The sequence below is a fragment of the Bemisia tabaci genome, chromosome 5 (assembly GCF_918797505.1).
Source record: "Bemisia tabaci chromosome 5, PGI_BMITA_v3".
NCBI lineage: Eukaryota > Metazoa > Arthropoda > Insecta > Hemiptera > Aleyrodidae > Bemisia > Bemisia tabaci.
In genome coordinates, this window is record NC_092797.1 from 49534490 (window position 1) to 49558452 (window position 23963).

At 37.3% G+C, this 23963-nt stretch overlaps 2 protein-coding genes across 4 annotated transcripts; one reads left to right on the top strand and one right to left on the bottom strand.

Annotated features, from left to right (window-relative positions):
• Positions 1-170: 170 nt before the first annotated feature.
• On the bottom strand, positions 171-23064 carry AGO1 (protein argonaute-1). 3 transcript variants are annotated; one of them, XM_019043485.2, is made up of 14 exons: positions 22793-23064; positions 17591-18033; positions 16620-16728; positions 12551-12679; positions 11042-11322; positions 10246-10377; positions 8922-9096; positions 8099-8324; positions 7389-7536; positions 5816-6862; positions 5271-5377; positions 4442-4571; positions 3904-4103; positions 171-3198 (listed from the first exon to the last, which is right to left on the bottom strand). In XM_019043485.2, exons 3-14 carry the CDS (start codon positions 16720-16722, stop codon positions 3090-3092), a joined length of 2787 nt encoding a protein of 928 aa, XP_018899030.1. In that variant the 5' UTR covers positions 16723-16728; positions 17591-18033; positions 22793-23064; the 3' UTR covers positions 171-3089. The 3 variants fall into 3 exon arrangements, with proteins under 3 accessions (XP_018899030.1, XP_072156954.1, XP_018899039.1); XM_072300853.1 differs by lacking the exon at positions 22793-23064 and adding an exon at positions 22300-22624; XM_019043494.2 differs by lacking the exons at positions 16620-16728; positions 17591-18033; positions 22793-23064 and adding an exon at positions 15218-15532.
• mRpL53 (mitochondrial ribosomal protein L53) lies at positions 15689-18567 on the top strand. Its single transcript, XM_019043505.2, has 3 exons — positions 15689-16100; positions 17304-17416; positions 18167-18567. Exons 1-3 carry the CDS (start codon positions 15955-15957, stop codon positions 18328-18330), a joined length of 423 nt encoding a protein of 140 aa, XP_018899050.2. The 5' UTR covers positions 15689-15954; the 3' UTR covers positions 18331-18567.
• Positions 23065-23963: the final 899 nt, after the last annotated feature.

Below are 23963 nucleotides of genomic sequence, written 5' to 3' on the forward strand. Positions count from 1 at the left end.
AATTACGTTGATTATTTTCTCAAAGAGGAAATATAGTATGACAGGAGTCAGTAACGTCGCAAATGGAGATACATGGTTTCACACTTGAACCATTGATATTTTGATCAGGGATTCGGGAAATGGAATGGTCAGATAATTTGGAATGAAATGAGTTGAGAAAAAATGCAGGATTCATATAATACAAATTAAAATTTTATTTTTAATGATACAGACTAATCTCCTCAAATAATATTTTCAATTTAATGCTTAGATCTGCATTGACAATTAGCCATGATCAGAAGAAAAATCTTATAACAATAAAAATGAAAGGTGGATTATTTTACAGGCTTGGAGATTTGGGAATCAAAATACCATTTTACAATTGATACAGAACACTTAGAAAATTTAACAGCCACAAGTACAAGAAAGAAATAAAAATTAAGTTAAAAATTAATCATAAAATAAAAAGTACAATAAGACAAAAGCGTATGATACCTTGTCCTGATATTATAACAGTCAAGGATAAAAATTTCAACGTAACCCACCAAAAGAACTTGCAACAAATAGAAGAGAAGTAGAAAAAGCGACTTCCCTTGTTCGGATAGAATATTTTACAAGATGAATCAAATTTCAGGGGAAAAACAATCAATAATCAATGGAAGAAATAATCTCTTTTGAAGGATAATGGTTAACTAAAATTGAACAAGTCGGTTTTGGAAGTTAAACGAGAAGAAACATTAAAGATCCAGCACACTTGATCCATATTGACTGCTAAGCCTTCCACCTACTCTCTCATATTTGCACCCGCTTCCAGAGAACTGAGGCAACTTCCAACTGCGGGGCAGCGCTAGGCAACAAGGGTTAAAAAAAACCCCTAGCATCTAAATAAGTCTAAAAAATGAATACTGACTGGTTAATAGGTACATGAGACTTCAGAAAATCAAAACTAAGAAAAATGCCACATCAAGAGTTAATGGATGGAATCGAAAGTAAAAAAATTTAGAGAGGAAAGCAGAAAAAAATAAGTTAGCATGGAGCCAACTTAATAACCTAACATGAAACAGAAAAAAGACCCACTGGAGTGATGAAAGGGAAGGTGGAGAACACAATATAGGAGTAATATGAGCGTGCATCCTAATAATTTACCTGCCTTATTCGAGAAGTTTGCCCATGAGTAAGATAGGTATAACAAGGCATGCTAAGTGGCCAAGGCGGCTTCAGTTGTTGACGAAACGATCATAAAATAATAGATTGAACACATGGGCGAAGAAGATTAGTGTTGATATCGCATGATAAAATAACGAAAACAAGGTCTTAGAATATTTTTTTCTCACTTTTAAGAGAAAATAAGATAAATGTCAAAAAGCTGAATTTAGGCTTGCTGTATTGTGAGTATCAATAAAAATTTTGGACAGACTGTTGGGGCTTCAGCAGTATGCGCCACAGAACATTCTAACAAAAATTGACATCATAAGAGATCACAAAAACTAGCCAATTACATTATTCAAATGCATTCCGGACTAATCTTAAGTTCTCCTAAAATGAAAAAAAAAAGACAGAGAAAAAATCGGTTCTAAGGCTAAAATAAACTTGAGGGGTGCGCTGAACTTTAAACTATCTGCTCAGTGCAATGGCAACAAACAGACATTGTGATAGTAAACCGTAGTAAAGAGCTCTCTTTAAAATGAGGTACTGTGAGATGTACAGTGCTTATTTAAAGTAAAAAAAGTTCACCTGCAAAATAACTTCCACTTGATCAAAAAAGAATAGTTACTAAGAAACAAAATATAATTGCTAGATGGCAGGCGATGTACCAGTCCAAAATCATAAGAAAGCGAATACAATCACAGTTAAATGTGAAGGGATAAAATTAAGATTAAATTTCAGAAAATTGTGCAGGCTCATCTACACTTTACAGAGAATATGCTTCTCGGACCGGTTTCCTCCAAACAAGTTCTTCCAGGTACTAGCAAGGATCTCACCGGTTATAGTTAACTGGTTAGAACGCATGATATCCAGGCTTCTCTTCCCATTTCCTAAATACCAGGGCACGATTGGAACAAATTTAAAAATCTAGTTCTTAGAGAGTTCAACAAAAATCATAATTAGGTAAAAGACAAGGCTTTTTCCCCCACTCTCATTTTCATTCCTATTCAATGGACGCAGATTTTTGATCAACTTTACACTTAATAGTTGACTAAGAACTTAAAAATCCTAACATTCATCATTTGAGAAACTTAGTAATGAACTAACGATAAAGAGTCAAATGAGAAGTGTCCTATTGGAAAATTTATCCTTAAAACAAACCTAAAAACGAGCATCAGTAATTCCACCCACTGATATTGAGTGGTATTTGAATCCAGTTAACCTACAGTTTAGTATATGAATTGAGTTGTTACAGGTACTTTTTACAAGCGGCATGAAAGTAAAAATTCAATCCAGGGTAGATCACGAGGAACAAAATTAAGCAAAGTTGAGGCATTCACAGATAAAAACATCAGAAGTACTTAAAATATAAGTATGAAACAATAAATTAGGAAGTAATTACTCGGTAAAAAGTATGCAATCCTCAAAATTTACACTTGCTTTGACTGATTTTGGCTAATGAACACCTCAACTGCGCAAACACACTCGCTCTTGATACACAGACACACTGTTCCCGAATCAGCAAACAGTAACGCAAAAATAGCCTAAGTCATTAATTACAAAACAAATTGGATAACATTTAGATTAGAAGATACGTTTGATCATGTCATTCATTCGATATACGTCACTATCATACAGGCAGGATTGAATGCTGGGAGGTTCGTGGCAGAGTAGGAGAAACTGGAAATCTCCTGATAAATATTCAAAGTATACTAAGGAGGCAAAAAAATAAAATCGAATAATTGCAAAATTTAGCGTAGATCAGTTTGAATCCAAGGCAGTAACTTCTCACATAATCTTTGGTGGCAGACTAACTTTATTAACAATGAACAAAATGCTAGCTAACTTTAAAGAGAAGAAAAAAGGAAAGTCAAGAGTCGACAATGATAAAATGATGCTAAAGTAAAATTATAAACACCTTGTTTGTACAAAATTGGATTTCGGGGATATTCTGTTCGGTCTCACTAAGCGAAATACATCACTTTTTTGGTATCAGCGTGGACTGTGATGGCACGAGCCATAGCACCAGGTGTTCTATCTTCACTGCAACCAGAATGGTGTGATCCTTCTCCACTGTAAAAAAAAGAGACAGTAAATAAACATTAATATCTCTTATCTTCGGATTGCATATGTTGTTAAAATGTTGAGTGAATTAAAGTGCAACTTCCATTTTTCTCTTCATGCTAGAAAGAACTCCACACCATCCTTATGAGAAGTCCCCCCCCCCCCCCCCCAGTAAAACCTGATGAAACTTTGATATGATGCTCAGCTAGTCATTCTGATCAAAAGCTCTCACGGGCCCAATGAGATCCCATAAGCGGTTTTCGAGATATTCGCCGTTTTATATGCATGAACGGAGGTCCTACCGGGCGGACCATTGTGCGGCACTACTCGTACCTTCCCCTTTCAGTCCACTCCAGCCCCTCTCCGCTTCCCTGCCACCGATACCTGAGGCTCGGACTCTGACGCTCACAAGGCTTCGCTCATCGGCAGCGGCCCAAGTGGTCTTATCTGAGTGGTGATAGTTATAATAATAATGTTTCACTAGGTTTTACTGGGGGGGGGGGGGATTTCCCATAAGGATGGTGCGGGGTTCTTTCCATATTTTTCTTGCAGTGTGCTCAGCGCTCACAAGTACCCGGGTTTCTACTTTTTTCGATTTCCAAATTCCCTATATTATCCCTGCAGTGTTTGCAGAGAATAATGCTCTATTAAAATGCATCCATTGCAGACATGTAAAATATATGTTACATTGATGTTCAAATAATAGTTTCTTACCTGTCGTGTTCTTTTTCCACTAAGTGATAACGGGCTCGGAATGCAACAAGATGGGCGTAGTAGGCTGGAGCAGGAATAGAAACAGATCTGGTACATCTAACATACGTGTGACATAATTGATAAGTTAAACATTGAAGTTCATCGGAGTCAAAATGGTTGTCATCCCACAGTACATGATAATGACTTGGTCTGCTGGTACCCTAAAATGAAAAAGTAAACATACGTGAAAGAGGCAAAATTTACACATGTTTGCACGGTAGAACTTCGTATGCAGTGCGAGGATTTTCTTATTAATTTCAGTATTAAGAATTTCTAAAGGCAAATGACTTATTTTAAATATTTAAATGATGAGATCAAAAGAAAATGAAGGTCCAATTGCCATGTCGTGATTATGGAACGGTTATGGCAAGTTTTCACAGTGCTAGTAAATACACTGGCAAAAAGCACCCAATGACAGCAGTGTTAAACCTTAGGGTGGGCAATATTAACCTTAGATCCGTAAAATATTTATGAAATAACAAAAATTACTTCATCTTACCTGGATTCCTGCATGACTGCAAAGATAGAAGTCAAACTCAGTTGGGTGTGTGATTCCAACATCTACTGTTGTTCCGGCCGGAATATTTCCAGATTTGCCAGATTGTTCTTTCTTGTCAGCACAGAATAGTCTGAAATGGAAAAGTTTCAGTGAAGGTTGGAGTAAAGGAGATATGTAGTGCATTGGTTTATGAAAAGAGAGAAGGTTGGCTTTAAACATTACTAGGGAATAGCGAAGATTGGTTCAACGAAGCCACAGCAACTAGCAAAGAAAGCGGAAAGTTGATACAAGCAGAAAACTGCTGAGAAATGTAGAAATCACAATGGAACGATGGAGGAACAGTCTTAAAGAAACTGCGATGACATTTAGCTGAACGCCCAGCCAATAGATACGGCTAGTAGTGCTCAGGTAGCTATCAGCGTTGTCAATCGACAAATTACAGAACACATTAGAGATACGAACGAAAGTGCATTTCATGCTGACCTGAATTTGTGTTTCTGCTAAGTTCATTGCTTTTTCTGCTAAAATTCAAGAAAACCTTAGGTACAAGCAGACGCCAATGAACAAATCTTTCAAATCTTCAGGATCATTATGGTGCACGGTGGGTGCCATAACTGACTCTATCTGCATCTGCATCTCTTCTCATTTTCAAGTTTCCAAAATGGTATTAGGTGAACAGTTATAGATATTTGTCCTTTTTTGTATACAATTAATAAAATTTTGGTTCTGAACTTTAAAATGGAAATCTGACGCTTTGCATCCTGATCATTGTCATTCTGTTTGGTAGAGCTATGACTTTAAAATAGCAATGAGCATGGAGGAAACATACCTTGTGTGATGTCTCTTCTGTACCACGATGAATGTAATTCCAGGTTTGTAGTCACCTTCAAGTTTTATACAAGCTTCTCGAATGGCTGTGAGTTCATGCTGCAAAAGCTGCAATGGAAAAAGATACATGGTAAAAAACGGACAAAGTTTGGATGTTTTCTTTTGAAGTCAACTAAAATAGGCTTTCTTGAAATTAGACGCACAGATTTGAGCCAAAAGCTCTTAACCTCATGTTTCACACGTTAGAGGATACAGAGTTATTTTAACCGCAGAATCATTTTCACCATGGTGACCCAAGCATCAAATATATTTTTAAAAACGTTTCATCTTCAGTTACCAGACAGAATGCTTATTTTTGGGTTTTTTTTTTTTGTTGATAGTTAATTTTTGTTTCTCACATCATCGGCCAAATTTTTTAATACTTGTTACAATATGACATGACAAACTCGAAAGGACTCGCCTTCAAAAAAAATTTCTTTGTAAATTACAAGACAAATCTGAAAAAAAAAAAAAAAAAAAAAAAAAAAACCAGCAAAGCATACTCACATGGATGAATTGACCTTCAGACACTCCGTCTCTGTAAAGAATGATACGATGTGGTTTATAACCTCCAGTGCTCTTATAGAACATTAACAGTAGTTCTCTCACCATTGAGCAGAGTTCTTGAATGATCTCTTGCCTGTGCTGCTGAACGCGTACTGTTGCTGCATATCGACTTGGATGGGCATCCATCGAGCCGACACAAGCTGCGATTGACGGCTTCTTGTTATCACCTGCTGGGGGATGAGTGACATCAGCACCCAAGAAAATGACAGGCTCATTGAATACTTTAGGTCTGATACTTGGAACAAGAATACTGTTGATTCCACCTAATTTCACATTGATCTTCAAGCAGAGATTCGACAAAGTTTGTGGTGAGGTCTTATTGACATTTTTAGCTTGAACACATTGAGTGGCCATTCCAAGAACTGTATCACCTACTCGTTTCACTTCAGCGTAGACAGGAGTTTTGCCTGGAAGCACGACGACGACCAACTGGAGCGCAACGAAAGTTGTTTTGAGATAACGGAACATTGGCTCCACTTGATCCGGCCCAGTCGCATATTTACAAAAGCAGGGTTGACCTACGATCGGCATTCCTGCATCGCTACTTATTTTTTGTAGATTAATAATGAAGTTCCTCAAGGCATCTTCTCTGACCGTTCGTTGCGGAGCGAAACACGCTATCGCCCACACTCGAATTTCAACGCCTGTGAAAAACTGCTTCCCTCGCATATCCCAGACACCAGCGTTGGGCATGGCTTGGGTTTTAGCATGGAGGGGATTGAACCCAACAACCTGCACTGAGGAACGTCCGCCGTACTGCAGCTTCGGGGGAGGGAGGACACGGCCTCTTACTTCCATCATGTTGTTTGAAATTGTCAAGCCGAACTCTTGGACATACGAGTCATTGTTGAAGTCGGCACGTCTGACAAGGTTGTTGATTTCACGTTCTCTGTCGGGAGCTGAACGGGCAGTTGCTTTAATCATAGTGGACGTCTGCATATCTGTCAATTTCTTAATACATCTTTGACCAGCAACAATGTTACACACCTGGAGACGATAAAATAACCACAATTAGAAAAGTAGAAGAAATATGGAGTAACAAGATATAGAAACTGATAGAGTTAAGATATAGAATGCAGAGGTGACATTGAAAGTTCATTCAAGTGATAACTTGTTCTCCAAAATGCAGGGGAATAAAGTTTTGATAAGAATCATGAGCGTAGAAACTTCTGCGAAATAAAAATTTTATTTTAATGAGGAGTGCAAAAACGAGGTTTAGAAGATTAAAGAATAAACTGTTAAAAGGAGGCTAACACCAGACTTTACTTGTGGCAGGAACACTGCACTGCAAGAAACAATTTACAGTTCGAAACATTTTGCACCCATGATTTTGACCTCTGCAACATGCTCTCACCATCAAGGGATTTTATTGCGGGGTTCGCGATAACCAGGATAGTACAGCAACATTTAAATTTAGAATTTCAAAAGAAGGCCTTCTTTATGGACTGATTCCTGAAATCCTAATCCTGATCACACCAACTTGTTAAAACAAATTTCAAGCACAAATACTCACTTCCAGAGGTAGGTAAGTATGCTTGTGTTCCTGTCCAACTTGCAAACATGGAAGATGAGGATACCGAAGTTTCATCTTGTACTTGTCTAAGAAGTATTTTGCAACGGTGCATTCAACAGTCTGACCATTTTCAAGTTGCAACGGAAATCTGAAAAAACAGAGGAGATAACAGTCAAAGAAAGTGAAAATTGTGTACCTGCAAGATTTTAAGAAAAATTTGAAAATTTTAATTATGTTACATCTTGATTTTTATTTTTCTTTAAAAGGCAGCTAGGCTAGGGCCTTTGCTATGACTTTAAAATTCAGGGGATACACAAGTGTGGTAAGTAAAATATAAGAAAATAATCACAAGAAAAGCAAAAAATGTCAAGATCAAATTATTGGACAAATTAGGTTCAAGAAATTTAGTGGATCTATATACTGCCAGTTGTGAGGCATTGATTTCTAAAAACTGCGCTTTACATGGAAGGAATGAGGAAAAAGCACTGTTTTTCCTTAATATCTCAAAAAGGCTAAAATGGAGTTAATTAAATTTTTGATTACAGGTCCTGCTCGATGTTTCTAATTTTAGAACATGACTCCAATTATAATGTACCTAGTTTTTAGAATTTTGGGCAAAACTGAGGAGCCCTTTCAGCTAGCATAGATAAGGTAGATTTTTGGAGATACATCAAACATAAATGAATGCTGAAAATTGGAATTGCACTTACGATTGCATCTGCGCTGGTCGTCGGGTGACATTGCACACTCTATATTTTCGACGCATCGTTCCACAATGAGTTATTTCTATTTTGAGACCTTTGATTTCTTTTGTAAACTTGACCCGTTGGGAATCAGTCAATGGTTTGCGTTGCTGCTCATTGACATCTCGAATATCCAAAACCTCGCACATGAATTCAATGGCAGGCTGTGCTTTGTAAAATGCTGTGGCAGATACTGCAAGAGAAATAAAATCAGCTTGTTAAAAAATTGATTGGGTAAAATTCATCATCGTCAAGTTAATAATTTGTTTAAATTATACAATATGCCCCACGATTTCGATTTGATTCTCAAGACAAAATTTTGAGAGGACTTAACTATCAATTCAAAATCGAAGAGAAACTTAATAGTTTCCACTTGGTGCGTTAAATGACCATCCAACCTCATGAGGGGTAGACCATGGACAAAGAAATCCCTCATCTAAAAGGCAGTTGCTACACATGGACTGAGCTGAGATTGCAGTTTGAATAAAGCCCAAATCTATGAACGTTTCTGAGCAAGAAAGAGCACAAAATAATTTTTGAAGAAAAAAGAATAAAGTGACAGTTCAGCAAATAATTTAGAAGCTTGAAACCAAACGAGCGTTTTTCCATTTCACACATCGAAAAAGGCTGGTTTTAGGCAAGGCAGTCACACATTTATCTGAAGAAGAAGAAAGTTCTAATGACACTGCGCTGATCTGGTGTAAAAGAGAGCAAGCTGATTAAGATGTTACTAAATTTCAAAAGGCAACAGAGAATGCTGAGGAAAAAAAATAAGAAACTGGAGAATTACCATCAATATTGAGCATCATTTTCCATTGAGAAGGCCTGACAGACTGATGGAATCCAAACCAAACTTCACGACCTCCACCCAATGGATGATAATAGCCATCAGGTGATGAGAAAAACGATCGGCCTACTGGCGTGTAGGTCATTGAAGGTAAGTGTCTCATGACTACATCTAGAGCCTGGAAACAAAGAAATTAGACATGCCAAAAAGCTTGTATTGAGGCAAAAATTTGAGAACCGGTTTCTTTAGAGTGATAAGTTCTCCATGTCTGTACTGAAAGATTTAGATAAGATGCATTTACAATACCCGAAGATCTTTTGCTTCTTAACTTGTGACAGGCTTCATAAACGTACTGTTTAACCCTTTGACGGCCGTGTTAGGAATACGGCCGCCGATAGTGGCGCTCTCTGTCAAGGATAAGATAAAGATGTAGTTCACATATTTGCCGACAGAGTGCGCATATGCTGCATACTTAATTTCATTGAAAAACAAGGGAGCTAGAGCGGGAAATACGAACGCGAGGCGCAGCACGAGAATACTCGGGCGTGGTCTGTGACGGTGGCTTGCCGCAACCCGAGTATTCTCGGGCGTGGTACTCAAAGGGTTAAAACTGGTTGACTAAATTGAAAATACGACGTCAACATCTAAAAATCTATCAGGGATGCAGATTTCTAAACTTTTCTATTTTTCCAACTGGCCTTTGCATTTTAGAAACCTCTTTCTTCGAACTTATGAAAGTTATTACTTTTCTTTGATCCAGTATTCATAGATTCCTAATATAATGTGAAACAAATGCAAATTGCAACGCGTTCTAGGAAAAAATGCCGAATTTTGCTACTATTTTTCGGCTACAATACGCCAACTTTAGAATTTTTAGTCTTCCTATTTTTTCACATGAGCAGCAACAGAGTCATGATCATAGGAGGAGTGAGTTTCTGCAAGTTCATTTTTCGACCAGCTCATGGATTTTTTCAAGATGTCAAACGAGTTGGATTGAACCAACTCCAGGAACTTCGGGGGTAAATTTTTAAAGGACCTGTAATCTTTCTTGATACGATAGTAACGGATGATAGGCAAGCAGATATCTGTTAGAGTATGATCAATTTGATTTCTTGGTCATATAATATACTTTACATGTACATGATGACAACTTATTAAATAAGTAACAAGGTGGAGAAATGGTACTGGGTCCACACCATTTTGCGGGGAAATCAAAGCCAAGAAGTTCCAAAAATTATAATTAGTCAAAAATAAATCTCTTTGACTCTCATTGCATAAGCTAAAGGATAATCATACAGATTCTTGAATATTATGCTTAAATACTTACTGAAATTGCGTCGAAAGGAATCTGTCTAGTTCTGCCTTCTAGAGCTTCTTCTAGGGCGAATAATGAAACCTGGGCAACCCACTTCAAGGCTACTCTAAAGACTCTATCTTTACCTTCACCAGGTAGAGTGACCTGGGGGAAAAAGAGAACAGATAATCTCATTGATAAAATGGGATCTTAAGTTTGGTACCTTCAAATAATCAATGCACATGTTTCGTGATTGCACTACATGTTAAAAATGGAAACTGAGTACAAAATAGCACAAACTGACTTCTCAGAGGAGTGAGACAACTTTTCCCTAGCTGCAAAAAGTTTAACTTATGCATTCAAAGACTGAAAAAACATAATGAACAAACATAATGCCTGATCTTCTTTCGACTTTAAACGCAGAAGGCTCTGAGAGAAAGAATAACCTCTTTCTCCTGTTTAACTCAGTTTTTTTCTAAGGGGCAGTTACAACTGTTTTGAATGTAGATGAATAATCTGCTCTTGCATTAATTAAGCACCTTTGCGGCACTTTGAATGAACAGGTGTTAATTGCATATCCAACCTGCACAGTGTCTGCTTAACTCAATGCAACGCTCCATTTGTCTTGTTATTAGTGCAGCTCTTTGGTCATGAAAATTGAAAGCAGTATTATAAATATTATTCATGCATTATTGATAAATACAAAATTGTACTTAGTATGATTCAATTATCATTGGAAAGTTTAGTAAGTATGTAACTCAACTGTGAATATTTGGGGATTCTGAAGGAACTTAACCATGGTAATTAAAAAGCAGAGACAATGACTCACCTCTAGCTCCATTCTGTCATTTCCAATGGGCAAAGGATCTCTGGTGTAAAGGTTACTCCTTCCATCGAAGACAGGCTTTAAATTACTGAATAATTTACTGTAAGCATGGACCATGGTCTCGATGATTTCACGATTGACCTTACGGGGGCATTTGTCTGGCTGGATGTTGATATCATAATGATGGATGAATCCTCTGGGCATAGTGATTTGGAAGTGGTTGGCTCTGAGTACGATGGGACGACCTTCTCTTCCAAGATTTGGCCGTCGTGGGCAGTTGAAAACTGAAGAAAAATTAACACAGAAACATTTTAGTGAGGATATAATGATCAAGACAGACTCACTTTGAAATGTTCCGTCCGGAATGCAAACAGTATTCATCTTTCTGTTTGTCAATTGGACCGTATTCGTATTCGATAGTGATTTGATGTATCGTTTGGTTCAAAACAGTAGAGCATAACCTCAAACTTATCTGTTAGGATTTAAGTTGGAAAATCTGATAATGAGAAAATTCTTAACAAAATCACTTTGCATTGGCATTTGGTACTGAAAAGAATAAAATATCTGTTACAAAAGACCCGTTCCCTCCGATTTCTAAATTGACTTTTGAGGCTATGTTTATGTTTTGAACCAATCAATATCGATACAATCTCACCTGTTTGATGTACCATCTAAAAAACCAAATCAATCCTAGTGTAAACTCAAGTGTAGTAAATGATAAATTGTATTTTCAAGGAAAATTGGATTGCACTTGGCAGGGAGGAGGCGAGAGCGTTCCAGTGTAGCTAGATTTTTGCAAATTGATTCTGGCCAAGATTCAAGTTGCACAAACATGGCGACGCTGGAATTCTCTTGGTTCCTTTTTGCAAAGTGCAATCCAATTGTACCGAACTCATTTCTGTTACAAAAATTTTTGTGTTGGTATGTGAAAGCAGGTGAAAATGGAACGAAGGCCTAGCCAACCTTTGAATCTATCCTAGATAATTTAATAATCTTTTTATAATTAAAATTGATACAAACTTCTTTATTGTATTTAACATTGTTATTGTTTTAAAAATTTAAATTTAAATTAAATATGTAGGTATAACTGACTCATCCACACGAGTGAACTCATGGATGAGGGAAGTTGATTTTTACTACTGTTGTATATTGTAAATTGAAGAATTGGAATAAATTGAATTGAACTGAATTGTATCGAATACGATCTATTAGCATCCTCATGAAAAACTACTCTTTCCTCAGACTGTTCTGAGTGATAAGACTTTTCATATATCTCCCCCCCCCCCCCCCCCATCAAGACTCTACACTGACAAATAGCCAAGATTTTGTGTATTGCAGACTTATTTCACATTGACATAAACCAACTCGCTCAGACCCTTCGCAGAAGTTTAGTTGCAAAACTTTACTAGAGAAAATATTTTCCAATCTTTATTTTCTACTAAGATTGCTTCATAAATCGAATTACGCTTAAAATGGTATGTACGCATGAAAAAGTCAAAGTTAGAAACTTACTTGGCAAATCTGGAGGTTGTGGTGGTTGATGAGGTGGTTGCTGTGGTGGAATGAGGCCCATAGCGCCAGGAGGGACTGCCACTGCGCCTGGAGGGGCCACGGCCCCGGCAGGCCCAGCTGCTGGAGGTGCTGTAATTACAAGGAGAGTGAGTAAAAGTGAATGATATCCGACAGCATGAAATTGATTTTCCTACTGGGGATTTGGTTGTCTTCATGACACATGTGAAGGGATGCATGTGTCTGGAGAAACATCCTAACTACTAAGTTTGCGCTGGACAAGCTGAAAAGCTGCAATTGCGCATCAGTCAGCGGTGTTCCTTCCCCACTTGAAACCAACCAGTGCGACCAAATCAAATCTTCTTTCAATGACTTCTTTTTAATGATTCTCTTCACTGATTTGTCTTCTGACAGGCTTGTGTTATTTTTTCACATTGATGTGTTTAGGCCCAATTTACTTATGAGCCCCGCAAGATAAAAACAGTAATTGGGGAAGAGCTGAGTATCCAGCAATGAAATTCAGACACTGCAAAAAATATTCTTGTATGCATTTGTATTTAAGTTATATTAATCATATCATTATATTTTAGGCAACTAAAAGATTTCCGATCCATAATATTCACTTCTCAATAAATTTGTGATAGCAGCCTTTTCCTTAATTAGTTAAAGGACAAAAAGAGAGATTGGTCCAACAACAGTGTACAGTAAAGCCCAATTCACTTTTCTATCAAAATTTTCATTGTCAGCCTCCTGTGGTGTAGTGGTTGTAGCACTTGCTCTATGATCGGGAGGTCCTGGGCTCGATTCCCAGCCAAATGACCCAAGTTTGATGGTCTCAAACAACGGTTTTCTGGGGCTGGCTTGATCAAGGACAGAGGGGGGATGGGACTTAGGGGATGGTAAAACGAAGATTAAGTATCCCTTGTGGGATATTTGAAACGTAAAAAAAAAAAAAATTTTAACTCTTGAATGCTTGTTGTGATGAAAAGTTTGATAGAGCGATACTGATGCCAGAAAACGACAATTTGATAAAAAATTGAATGGAAACTTAAGTATGACGTCACATACAACTTTCCGTTTCGAAAATTGAGCGGAGAGTAAGTTAATCAAATTTTTTTGCGTTCAACTCGCCATCCAACTTTTCGTTCAATATTGTCGGCTTAAAAATTTCATAGTGTAAATTGGGCTTAGTGTATAACTGAGGAAGGAAAAGACAAGACAAATGTCTCATCCAACAGATATTTACATGCAAACCAATGGGCCAACTGATGATTGATGCATCCAGACTGACGTGACTTCTGTCTCTTCTTTTCTTTCCCCAGTTCTACCAGACTTCTGACAGTTGCTGCATCATTATAAATGCAGGACACGAGCAATATACCAATGGAGACAAAAAGTTCTCGACACAAAACGCATTGTAGTCTTCCAATTAAGGAGCCTTCAATATGATTTTTCAGTAACACTTGTTGGTAATAATAGAGACAAGCCCAGCATCTCAATCTATTTTCTCTCTGCCTCATTAACTCCAAGAAGATCCAACAGACCAAGAAACTAACTCGCTCAGAGCTCACGCATTGTATATTGAGACTGACGTCAAAGTATTGTTTACATCGCCACTCATCAGGGGTACCATCTAACTGCATGCATGGACCTCTTATGTAGTGCTAATTTATAGCAAATCAGAGATTGACTATTGTCCCTGCATACAATGCGCAAGCTCTAGAAGGTTGGATCATGATTGGATTCCTGACGCATATCACAATATGATGGTAAATAATAACTATTCACTATTTCGTTTTTAAATGAAAAGTATCAAAAAGTGCAAATTAATGAAGACCGGACACGACTAGGTAGTTCCAATACATCTTAAATGAATTTCCGTACTAGGTCTAATCAGCTCATAGGGGCCAATTGTTGAAGCTATTTTCTGCTGTGTCTGCAAGATAAGACGTAGCCCTGTCAACACCATGAAACACATAGTTTGCCATGTCTCATCTTTCTGACAAAATTTGTAAAAATCAGTCCATAAGTCTCCACAAACAAAAATGAAGTAGCACTGCATATTCTCAAAGAATACATAAATTGAGTGGTCGAAGTAACCAAACAGAATGGCAGTGTTGGAATAGTTGATAATGGCTGATGGTAGTCTTGCGAATAGAGGCCAGGGCTGGATGTTGTAGATTTGAACACAAAAGAGAATCTGATAACCTCAGAACGAATCAAGATAGGACCATGCCAACAACCTCTAATGAAATGCAAATTTCAGTATGAAAAGAGAGATAATAGTGAGACATTCGTGTGAAATGTCTGAGACAAATGACAGGAAATGTGGAGCACAGCAAATCAGTTAGTTAACCTAACTGACAACTATGAGGTCATTCAACTTTATACTGAAGTGGTTCACATAAAGAAATTTGGGAATACTTGGGTGTAAGTAAGGTCAAAATGGGGTTTTGTTGGTCCTGAAACACGATGAAACAAAAACCCACCCAGAAGAAACCTCAAGGTGCAGGAAAATAAGGATTTCAAATGCAATGAAGGTCAGACTTGTGACAGGGGAGTGAAGATAGGCTTATCCAGCTACATCTGCCATTCAGTTCGACAAAAATTCGGTATGTATTGGAAAGGTACCAAACCGTTTGAAGTAGAAATTTATTTAAAATTACTTACGTTGTCCTACTGGATGCATATTACACTTTTAGAGGAAAAAGACCACACCAAACATAGGGGGCTCGTAGGAAATTACACGAGCTACCCCTTCAATTCACGTTCAAGAGCCAATACAAACACTAGACAGTTTACAACATTGCAATCGCCAAAATGGCGGAATCTCTTTATGACGTCACCAAAAGTCAAAACGGCAAGATTGATGGCAAAGTGATCTCAGAACTCAGAAGTGTTAGAATCAATGCTCGCCTGACTAGTTACAAAAAGTGACTAGGGTTTTAAAAAAATAATTGAGAACAGCGGAGAACTACAAACTAAACTATTAATTGATGCGATGCGATGATGAAATAGCTGAGCTTTGAACTTCAATTGTTTGTAGCGCACTCTGGAGGTTTACGGGGAAGACACGGCAAGCTATGAGGTGACGTCATGAGCAGCAAACTCTTTTATGATTGGCTGAGTTCATAAATGTAAATGGCCGACCGTCGACCACGACCATCCGAAGTCCTCCATCTCCATATCAAGTTCTAAAGTGAATTGTAATCGTGAATTGATAAAAAATCCGGTTTGGTCGAGACCGGTGCATATTGTCTTGATGTAAATACCGAAGGCTCGTTCATAAAATATTTGAAGCGTATTCGGAGTGTTCGACCCTACATTAGAAAAAGTGTGGAAGATAAGAACTGCGAACGGTGATAAGATCGTGGCTTGCAAGATTCTTGGGTTATGAATGGCTCACAATGGCTTTACCACCAACAGGCGTATTGCATAGAAGATCAGGAGGAATAGTTGCAGCTATCAGAAAGCAAGTTAAGATCCTCAATCTGAAACCCGTGAAAAAAATTCAATTCTCATTCGATCCATTCGGTGCATCCGAGAGTTTGAGGTTAGTCTGAATTTCAGTGCTCCACGGACATGATCAATTTTTCTTGCAGCAATGACTACTCTCATAACATAAGAGATTGAGACGCTTCATATGAGTAAACGTCAGGAAAATGTTACACGAGTTGAGCTTCTAGTGGGAGTGGACATGGGTTAGGAGAATTGAGTGGGAAATTTGGGAACTTCTTACTTTACGTTCTTACTTGAGGAAAGGTAAATTGGGGAGGTACAAAAAAGTATTGCAAAGCTATCGAGACATAAAAATACTAGGGGTATGCCAGGAAGGTCGAACAAATGGGAGCAATGCTTAGAGGTATCACGGCAATCAATGCATCGGGTATCATGGAGTTCCACGACAGTTTTCTAGCTAAATCGCTAAAAATTTCAATTATTATGAAAAAAGTATTGAGTGCCTGATGAAGAGATGAGGGAATTTCAGCTATTTTAATAAAATCAAAAGTACCTACGAGGTTAAGATGACTGGAATTCAAAGGTGATGACGATATTAACACTGAATACTTACCCCCAGACTGCATGCATGCACCAAATGACTTCTGCCTCTCAGGGTGATAATCGGGCGAAGGCGAAAGAGGAGAAGCATCTATTTGCGGTAGTAGAGCATTCATGTTGATCTATAAAAGAACACATTCAAACTTGTGAGAGAAACTAAAATAATTAGAATTATACACTAGAGACAATCAAAGCATACGTGCGACCTAACAGAGGGCTTTACATTATCTCGTCACCTTCCGGCCAAAGTATCACAAACGCCATGCGACTGTTCAAAATTTTTGCCGCCATTTTATTTTTGTACAGAAAAATTGTTGGATGAATCTGTTTGAAAATTTCACAGAATCTTATCAGCAGCACAAAGAAAATTCAGTGAAATTTTTGGACAGCTTTGTTGAACAATTTCTCTTAAAAGAAATAAAATGATGACAGGAATTTGTAAGTGTTGCATGGCGCTTGCGATACTTTGACCGGAAGGTGACGCTCTGTTGCCATCCTTTTCCAGCATGATAATTTTTTTTTTATGGCATTATTCTTAAAATAACAGATGCAATTTGAAACACCATGAAAGGAAAAATACACTATAATTTTCATTGCTCTCTCCTCAATTAATGATGGTACTTCAGTTCAAAATGCTAGGGAACAAAATCCTAATGTCCAATTCAGTCTTTGACTAAAATTCATTCGATCTTTTCAGGCATTTCATGCACGGTGTCTCCATCCCAGCGGTCAGAGCAACAAATCTCAACGCTGTTTTCCGAAATGAAATACTCAGCGACAGACAAGAACCCACAATAAATATATCCTTAGGTAAGTACTCTGCCATTTCACAATTCGGGGACTGAGGATGTAGAAAGAGTATGAACTTGAAAACAATTTAGGCAATAAAAATTTTAGAAGGATTTCGCTTTGAAAATCCTATAACAATACCTCTGAATCCATGCCTTTAAATTAGGTGCAATTAAGTACTATTTTGTAACTTACCGATTTATTCTCAATCGAAAATATCTTTGAAGAATTGTTCACCAAAGTAGAGATGTTGTAACTCTACTTTAATAATTTTTGGCAGAAACTACCATTACTGAATGTAATTTCAACTTCACCAGACTTCGTTCATTTCATACAAAAGTGTCCATTTAAATAATAATAATAAAAAAAAAATTAAATCTTTAAAGTCTTGCAAATTGAATAATGCTTCAATGCTTGATCACTAAATTACTTTGCATGTACATAAGTTTTAAATAGAAGTAGCTGTGATATTCCAGCAGGATGTGATGTGTTGCTAATTTCATTTTTTCATCCAGAATTCTGACCAGCGTACCAGCACTTAGACATCGAATTAATTGAAAGCTAGGTATTCTTAGTTCATAAAATGTATTTGTTCTATCTCCATACTAGCACCATATATAGTTTCACGGAGTCAAAATCTGAAACAAACAAGAAAAAAATCTGTAGTTATTACATTGAACAGTTCTACCCATCAAAACACATTTATGTGCTTGGTGCAGGTGAATAACTTTTGTCCTAACCTAGTCAATGTTTTGTTTCTTTCAATTACAGTGAACGGTGAATCAGTCATTTTTAAGTGCAGCAATTTGACATTCGTGGAATTACTAACACTCTACAACAGACATATTTCCCGACTCGCACCGAAGGAGGTAGATGAAGATGACGAATTGACCGCCAAGTACACCAAAAAACTAGCGAAGAAAATAAAAAAGTAGGCAAATATTTAACTTGTAAAAGATTTAGAAAAGAATACTTCAATTATGCCCAAAGACAAAAAGGAACCTTACAACATCAAGTTAATTAACAATTTTTACAACCAAATGCCTGCTTTTACGGAGGTCTTCGATGAAGAGACATGGTACGCATTTGTCATTTGTTTTGTGGTAGGAACGATAGCAGTTGTATTCCTCTTATCTAGATTTATAACAATAAGACCAGTTGACTTTTGATAAGATTTTTATTTCTTTAATCCTCCCTCCTCCTTTTATTTGGCATTTTTTATGCGACCTGTTACCTTCTTAATTAAGTCTCTAAGATCCTCTTATGAAGCATCAACAACTTGTGTTTCTACTGCTGTGTTATAGCTATTACTACAATGAACTAAATAATTTAAAACAAGTAAAGGAAAGTTTATTTCTTTTGAGTCCCTCTTAATCTCTCTTCTCATTTACCATGTTCTTCCTACAGTTACCTTACTCCTACAAATGAAGTTTAATAGCTGCTAAGATATAAACTTAAGGGTGAAGTAACTCACTTTAAACTTAGTCTTATAATTTTGCATCAATGTCAAACTTTTAAAGGGCCCTCTGCTTCAAAATAATGACCAAATTGAGTTGTTCGCTTAGCACACCATACTTTCCTCATGAATCCTGAAAATATGAGGCTACCATAAGTTGGCTGCAAGATGTAACATTATTCTAGTGTGAAAATCTCATCTTTGAATGAAGGCCAGATGTGTCCCTACCTTACCAAATATCAAGCGTCATTATTTCAGATAAAATACATTGCAATTCAAAAATCAACCAATGAGGTAAGCAAGAGAGATTTTCAACAATGTGAACCTGCTTCTATGACAAAAAAAGTCAAGATCTTTGGGGAAATTTTCACATAAGTATTAAAGCATCAATTGACGTCTTGGTTAATTTTCTTTGTTGAACCTGAAGTTTTAAATGTAAAGATAGCTTGCAAGAGTTTCTTTTCTCCGAATGACTTGCATGCCAACAGAATATTATGTCATAGTCATGAAAATAGTTCTGGATGAGACACCAAACCTTAAAAATTGTACTTCGAGCTCATGGAAGAAAAGAGGGCTAAACTTTATGGATATTGCCTATTTCATATGATGATGTCAATAATACTTATTCAGAATAATTAACTTTTACTTAATTTCAGAATATGATCTTAGAGACAGCGTTTGTTGAAGAAATCATTTCTATGTGTAATAGCAAACTTTGGATTATTGTTCTATAAAAGTCTAGTTCATTGAACTTACATGTAACCTTTGATCTTGATTTAGTCTCATAGCTTTAATTAAGGATTGTTTTTGAAATATTTCTTGAAGTTAACTTTTCATCATCTATCATTTAAAATAATTGCCAAATGGAAGAGATGAATTTTGCCTCCTATTACCTCTCATTATTCAGTTTTAAAATTAAGAGAATTGAGTAACTTTTGTACACAGAGCTTGCTGACTTCTTTTTTCTTTTAAAAGTTTTTTGCTCATATGGATGCATTCAGGTTTTCCTTTTGCCATTTTCCCTTTGTGTGTGATCTAAGTCCCTCAGTTTTGTTTCTTTGTTTCAATAAAACTTTTTTGCAGTCAAGAAAAGGAATTGTGTGGCTTGATTTTTAAGTTCTGCCTTTCATACATTACACATGTGCTGATCTTTAAATATCCAATTTAGTGAACCTGTGTTTCAAACAGGGTGCTCACAGAGGGAAGGGCTGCACCAAAGGAGCGAAATCAGCCCCAACCTGACTTTCAGTGACTCTATTGTTCTTTGACATAGAAGGTTTATTTTTGACTTTTCATTTAGTTCCATCGGTGAGGTTGGTTGCTAAGACCATGGTTCCGAAAGCTGAAAAAGGCTCACACTCAGATTTGGATTTTATTATATACAAATATTTATAAGTAAAAATGGTAAATTCGTGCAAAAATCACACTGGTTCTCCTCGGTTCTCTATTCAAAAAGCACAGAACTTAAAAACTCTGAAAGAGGGGCATTTATAGATTTTCGAATCATGTAAGCAGCAATGCATTTCACAAGAGATTCGATGGCCAGTTGAAACAATTAGGTAATTTTTTTCAAACATAGACCTTCTGCTGTCAAGAAATAGCAAGGTTAGAGAAATCCAAGGTGGGGCCGATTCTAGCCCCTAGCAGCAGCCTTCTTTTGAAAATGAGATGCCCTGACTATTCCAGATGTTCCTGACAAATTTTGGTAAAATTCTCTGGAATGTAAAGGAATTATTTCAAGATTTTTAGTTCTGGCTAAAATACAGGAGAAAGCTCAACATATAAGTTTAAAAGGGTCGCATGTTGCTTTTAATAATTATAATGTGGATTCATGATTAGACCAAGTAGATGACGGTATACTACTATTCATTCTATCTCAATTGGCCCTAGGGCCATCTAGATGCATCTTGAAAAATAATAAACCCCTTATACCTGCATCTACTTGGTCTCATCACTAATCCTAAATTTTAAAGCTATGTGATCCACCATGTAGAAATTTTCTTCCCTGCAAATGCAATTTGTCAGTGAATTGGGTGTTCTTTTCCTATCCCTGCCATTCTTTTTTGTTTTATCTTATTCTATTCAAAAAATTTGAACACACTTCAACTTTCCAAAAGAAAACATTGTGATAGATTATCAGGAAATTTTTAGAGAATCTTTTGGACTCGAACAGAGAACTTTTCAATGAGAGGTACTACAATAATCTTAAATTAAAATTACATTGTAACCTGGTCTTAAGAATCTACTCATAGCGACAAACCGTGCTTAATAGAAATTATGCCCTATTGTTTTGAAAAGGAAAATTTATGTACTTAAGTAGAAAGCTATTTCAAAACCTGTGATGGATGCAAAGATGAAAACCTTTTTTGACTATTGATGAAAAATTAACACACAACTGAAAGAAGGAATGTGTTAAACTGATTTTAACTTGTCCCAATTGGCAGTGATTCTATTCATTTTCCAAGGCTATCAATTACCTACTGAGAGCTATGGTTTTCTGTCTCAACCAATTCAGCTTCATTATTAACCTAAAATATTTTAAAATTTTTGAAATAATAATCTTGACTTTTCCCAACGCAGATGAGCGTCTTACAGCATGAGTAAGCACCTCACAGAGCATCAGAGTGCTAGGAGTCCTCAGGCACTATTGAAAGTTATTATTTCTAATAGCCCAAATGAGCTAATCTCATTCAGCAGCCAAGCCTGCAATCTAGACTATGATTTCTACTATCCTCCACCTACTTTCTCCCTTTTATCAACCGTCAACTACAATCCAAACGTCTCCTATAGATAGCAAGTGGAGAGCAGTTCACCGTCTCTGGAGTTACGTTTCTAAGACTGCTGTTCCTTCCTAATTCTATTATTAGGTTGCCAATGAATGTAACTATAGTTGTTTTGCTCTGTAAATAGGTAGGTCCTTGCCAAGGTACTCTCTACTAAACATATGGACAAATGGAATATTAGAAAGTCGTCAAAATGCGTAGATTTGATAGCGTCCAATAGTATGACTGCGGCACCATTTTGAAAACTTATTTACTTTCTGTTCTGAGAGTGGGTCTCATCAATTTTGTGTTTTTTTTTGTGTGTTCTCAGTTAAGTCTTTTGATATTTTGAGTTTTATCAGCTTTTTAAATTTATCTGATAGCTTATTGAAGCTACCAGATCTGCCGGAACCTCATTTTGAACTGCGCGGCAAAGACAGTACAACTTGCGACGTCACTCAATGGCCCATATTCTCAGCGCTGCCACTTCGGCACCCTGTTTGTCCATACCTGTAATAGAGTGTACCTAGGGTCCTCGCACTATATTGGAAAATCTAAACCACACTCGCATAACAGGATAAAAACTGACATGGTTCATGATGATCCATCAAATTTTGAACAAGAAAACATCCCTGCTGAAAGAAATCTTGCTTAACATTCAACTTAACAAAAATAAAATGAGTTACCTATGTTTTAGTGACCTCAACATTCATCAGAGACACTGAATCTGGACAAATAGAACGTGACAAGGTGAACATTTGTTACTCGTTCCTAGACAGAGCATCCTATACATGCGGTACGACAGGACAAGTGGGTGATACTTCTTCGGGACGTAAACATTCTATGTGATTGCGCTCGTCATATTCCGAAACCAACATACAGCAAAACATCAGTTTACAATACACCAAGATTTGCACATGGTTGGATGGCAAGAGTGCCCAAAATCAGAGGGCCAAAAGTGAGGCCGTCCGGTAAAATGTTCTTCTATTTCAATGGATGAAATGAAAACGAAACCGAAATGACATTGAAAATCAACTGATGGACCTACGTCACGTAAATTTTCAAGGTCAGGGTTTGTTATTGTCTGGTTCCAAAGAGTGGCAGCGACTATCTCATTGAGTAAACGGAAATTAGAACCCTCACAGCGAGACATAGGCGTAGGAAAGCGTAGAAACTCACCTCCAATGACGGGATTTAATTCTACCCCGAAAGACAGTTGGAATTTCAGCTTCGGCCTTAGCTCATGCAGATCGATACACCACTTCACTTCACTCACGTCTATTTGTTTACAAACAACTCGTCGTAATCACACGAGATGGTAGAGATAAGAAATAGTGAGATAACGGCATAACTTCGGGTTGAGATAAGACCTTGACGATAAGAGTACAGAAATTATCTTGTCGGTAACTCGGTGAGATTGCAACACAAAAGTAATCGGCAGACACTCGCGATCGAGGGTAGAGAGTGGTGGGTGAATCACTTTTCCAAAATGATGGCTGCGTTTCGTCACGTTCCAGACGAGCGGACAAAGCAGGGTTGCCTGGTTTGGGGTATGACGGTTTTTTTTCGTCCGAATTGGGTTGTCAAAATAGAAGAATTCCTCTTGAGGGATTCGGTTATTCCTCAGGCAAAAAAGAGAGTTTATTTCAACGTTACTTGGGCGGAAAGATGACTCCTCACTCGCCGGTTCTGCCGGTGGTAACAGAGGGGAGAAATTATTTTCGGGGCGCCGCCGCATCATGCGTTACTTTGTGCTGATAAACTGAAATAGCGCGATTTTTAAATTAGCGCTTCACAAAAAGGTACCTGCTGTCTCGACTCACTAGAATCAACTAATAACTTGGACTTGGCAATTTTTCGGCTGCTAGTGACTAAACTTGAATTGATCATCCTGGCAGGTACAATAGGCACAAAACAAGAAGTGATACCTAGGTAGTTTCTTTGTAATTACAAAAACGTTCACGTTTCAGAACGAACAAGTCTCCAATGCTTTAAAACTACATGTTAGGTGATTCATAACTTCATAAGATAGAGACAGCATCAATTCTGAGTTTTGAAAAGCCTCAACCCTCCTTCCGTAGGAAACACAAGAGGAGAGTTAAAATACAGAAGATTTTCAATTTGATAAGCTTACTGGTTTGGGACTGGTTAGAGGGACGGAGGGGGGACTGGACTAAAAGCGCAAGGATTAGCCCTAGTGGGCTATTTGAAGTAGTAAACAAAAAAGACGTATTTCTACACTGTCTTCATGCAGAGTCATTAAGCTTTTTGTTGATGAAACAGGGCATTTGGTAGGGAATGCAGTTGGTGTGGCACCCCTTATTTTTTATGCTGAAGTCTAAATTTTCAG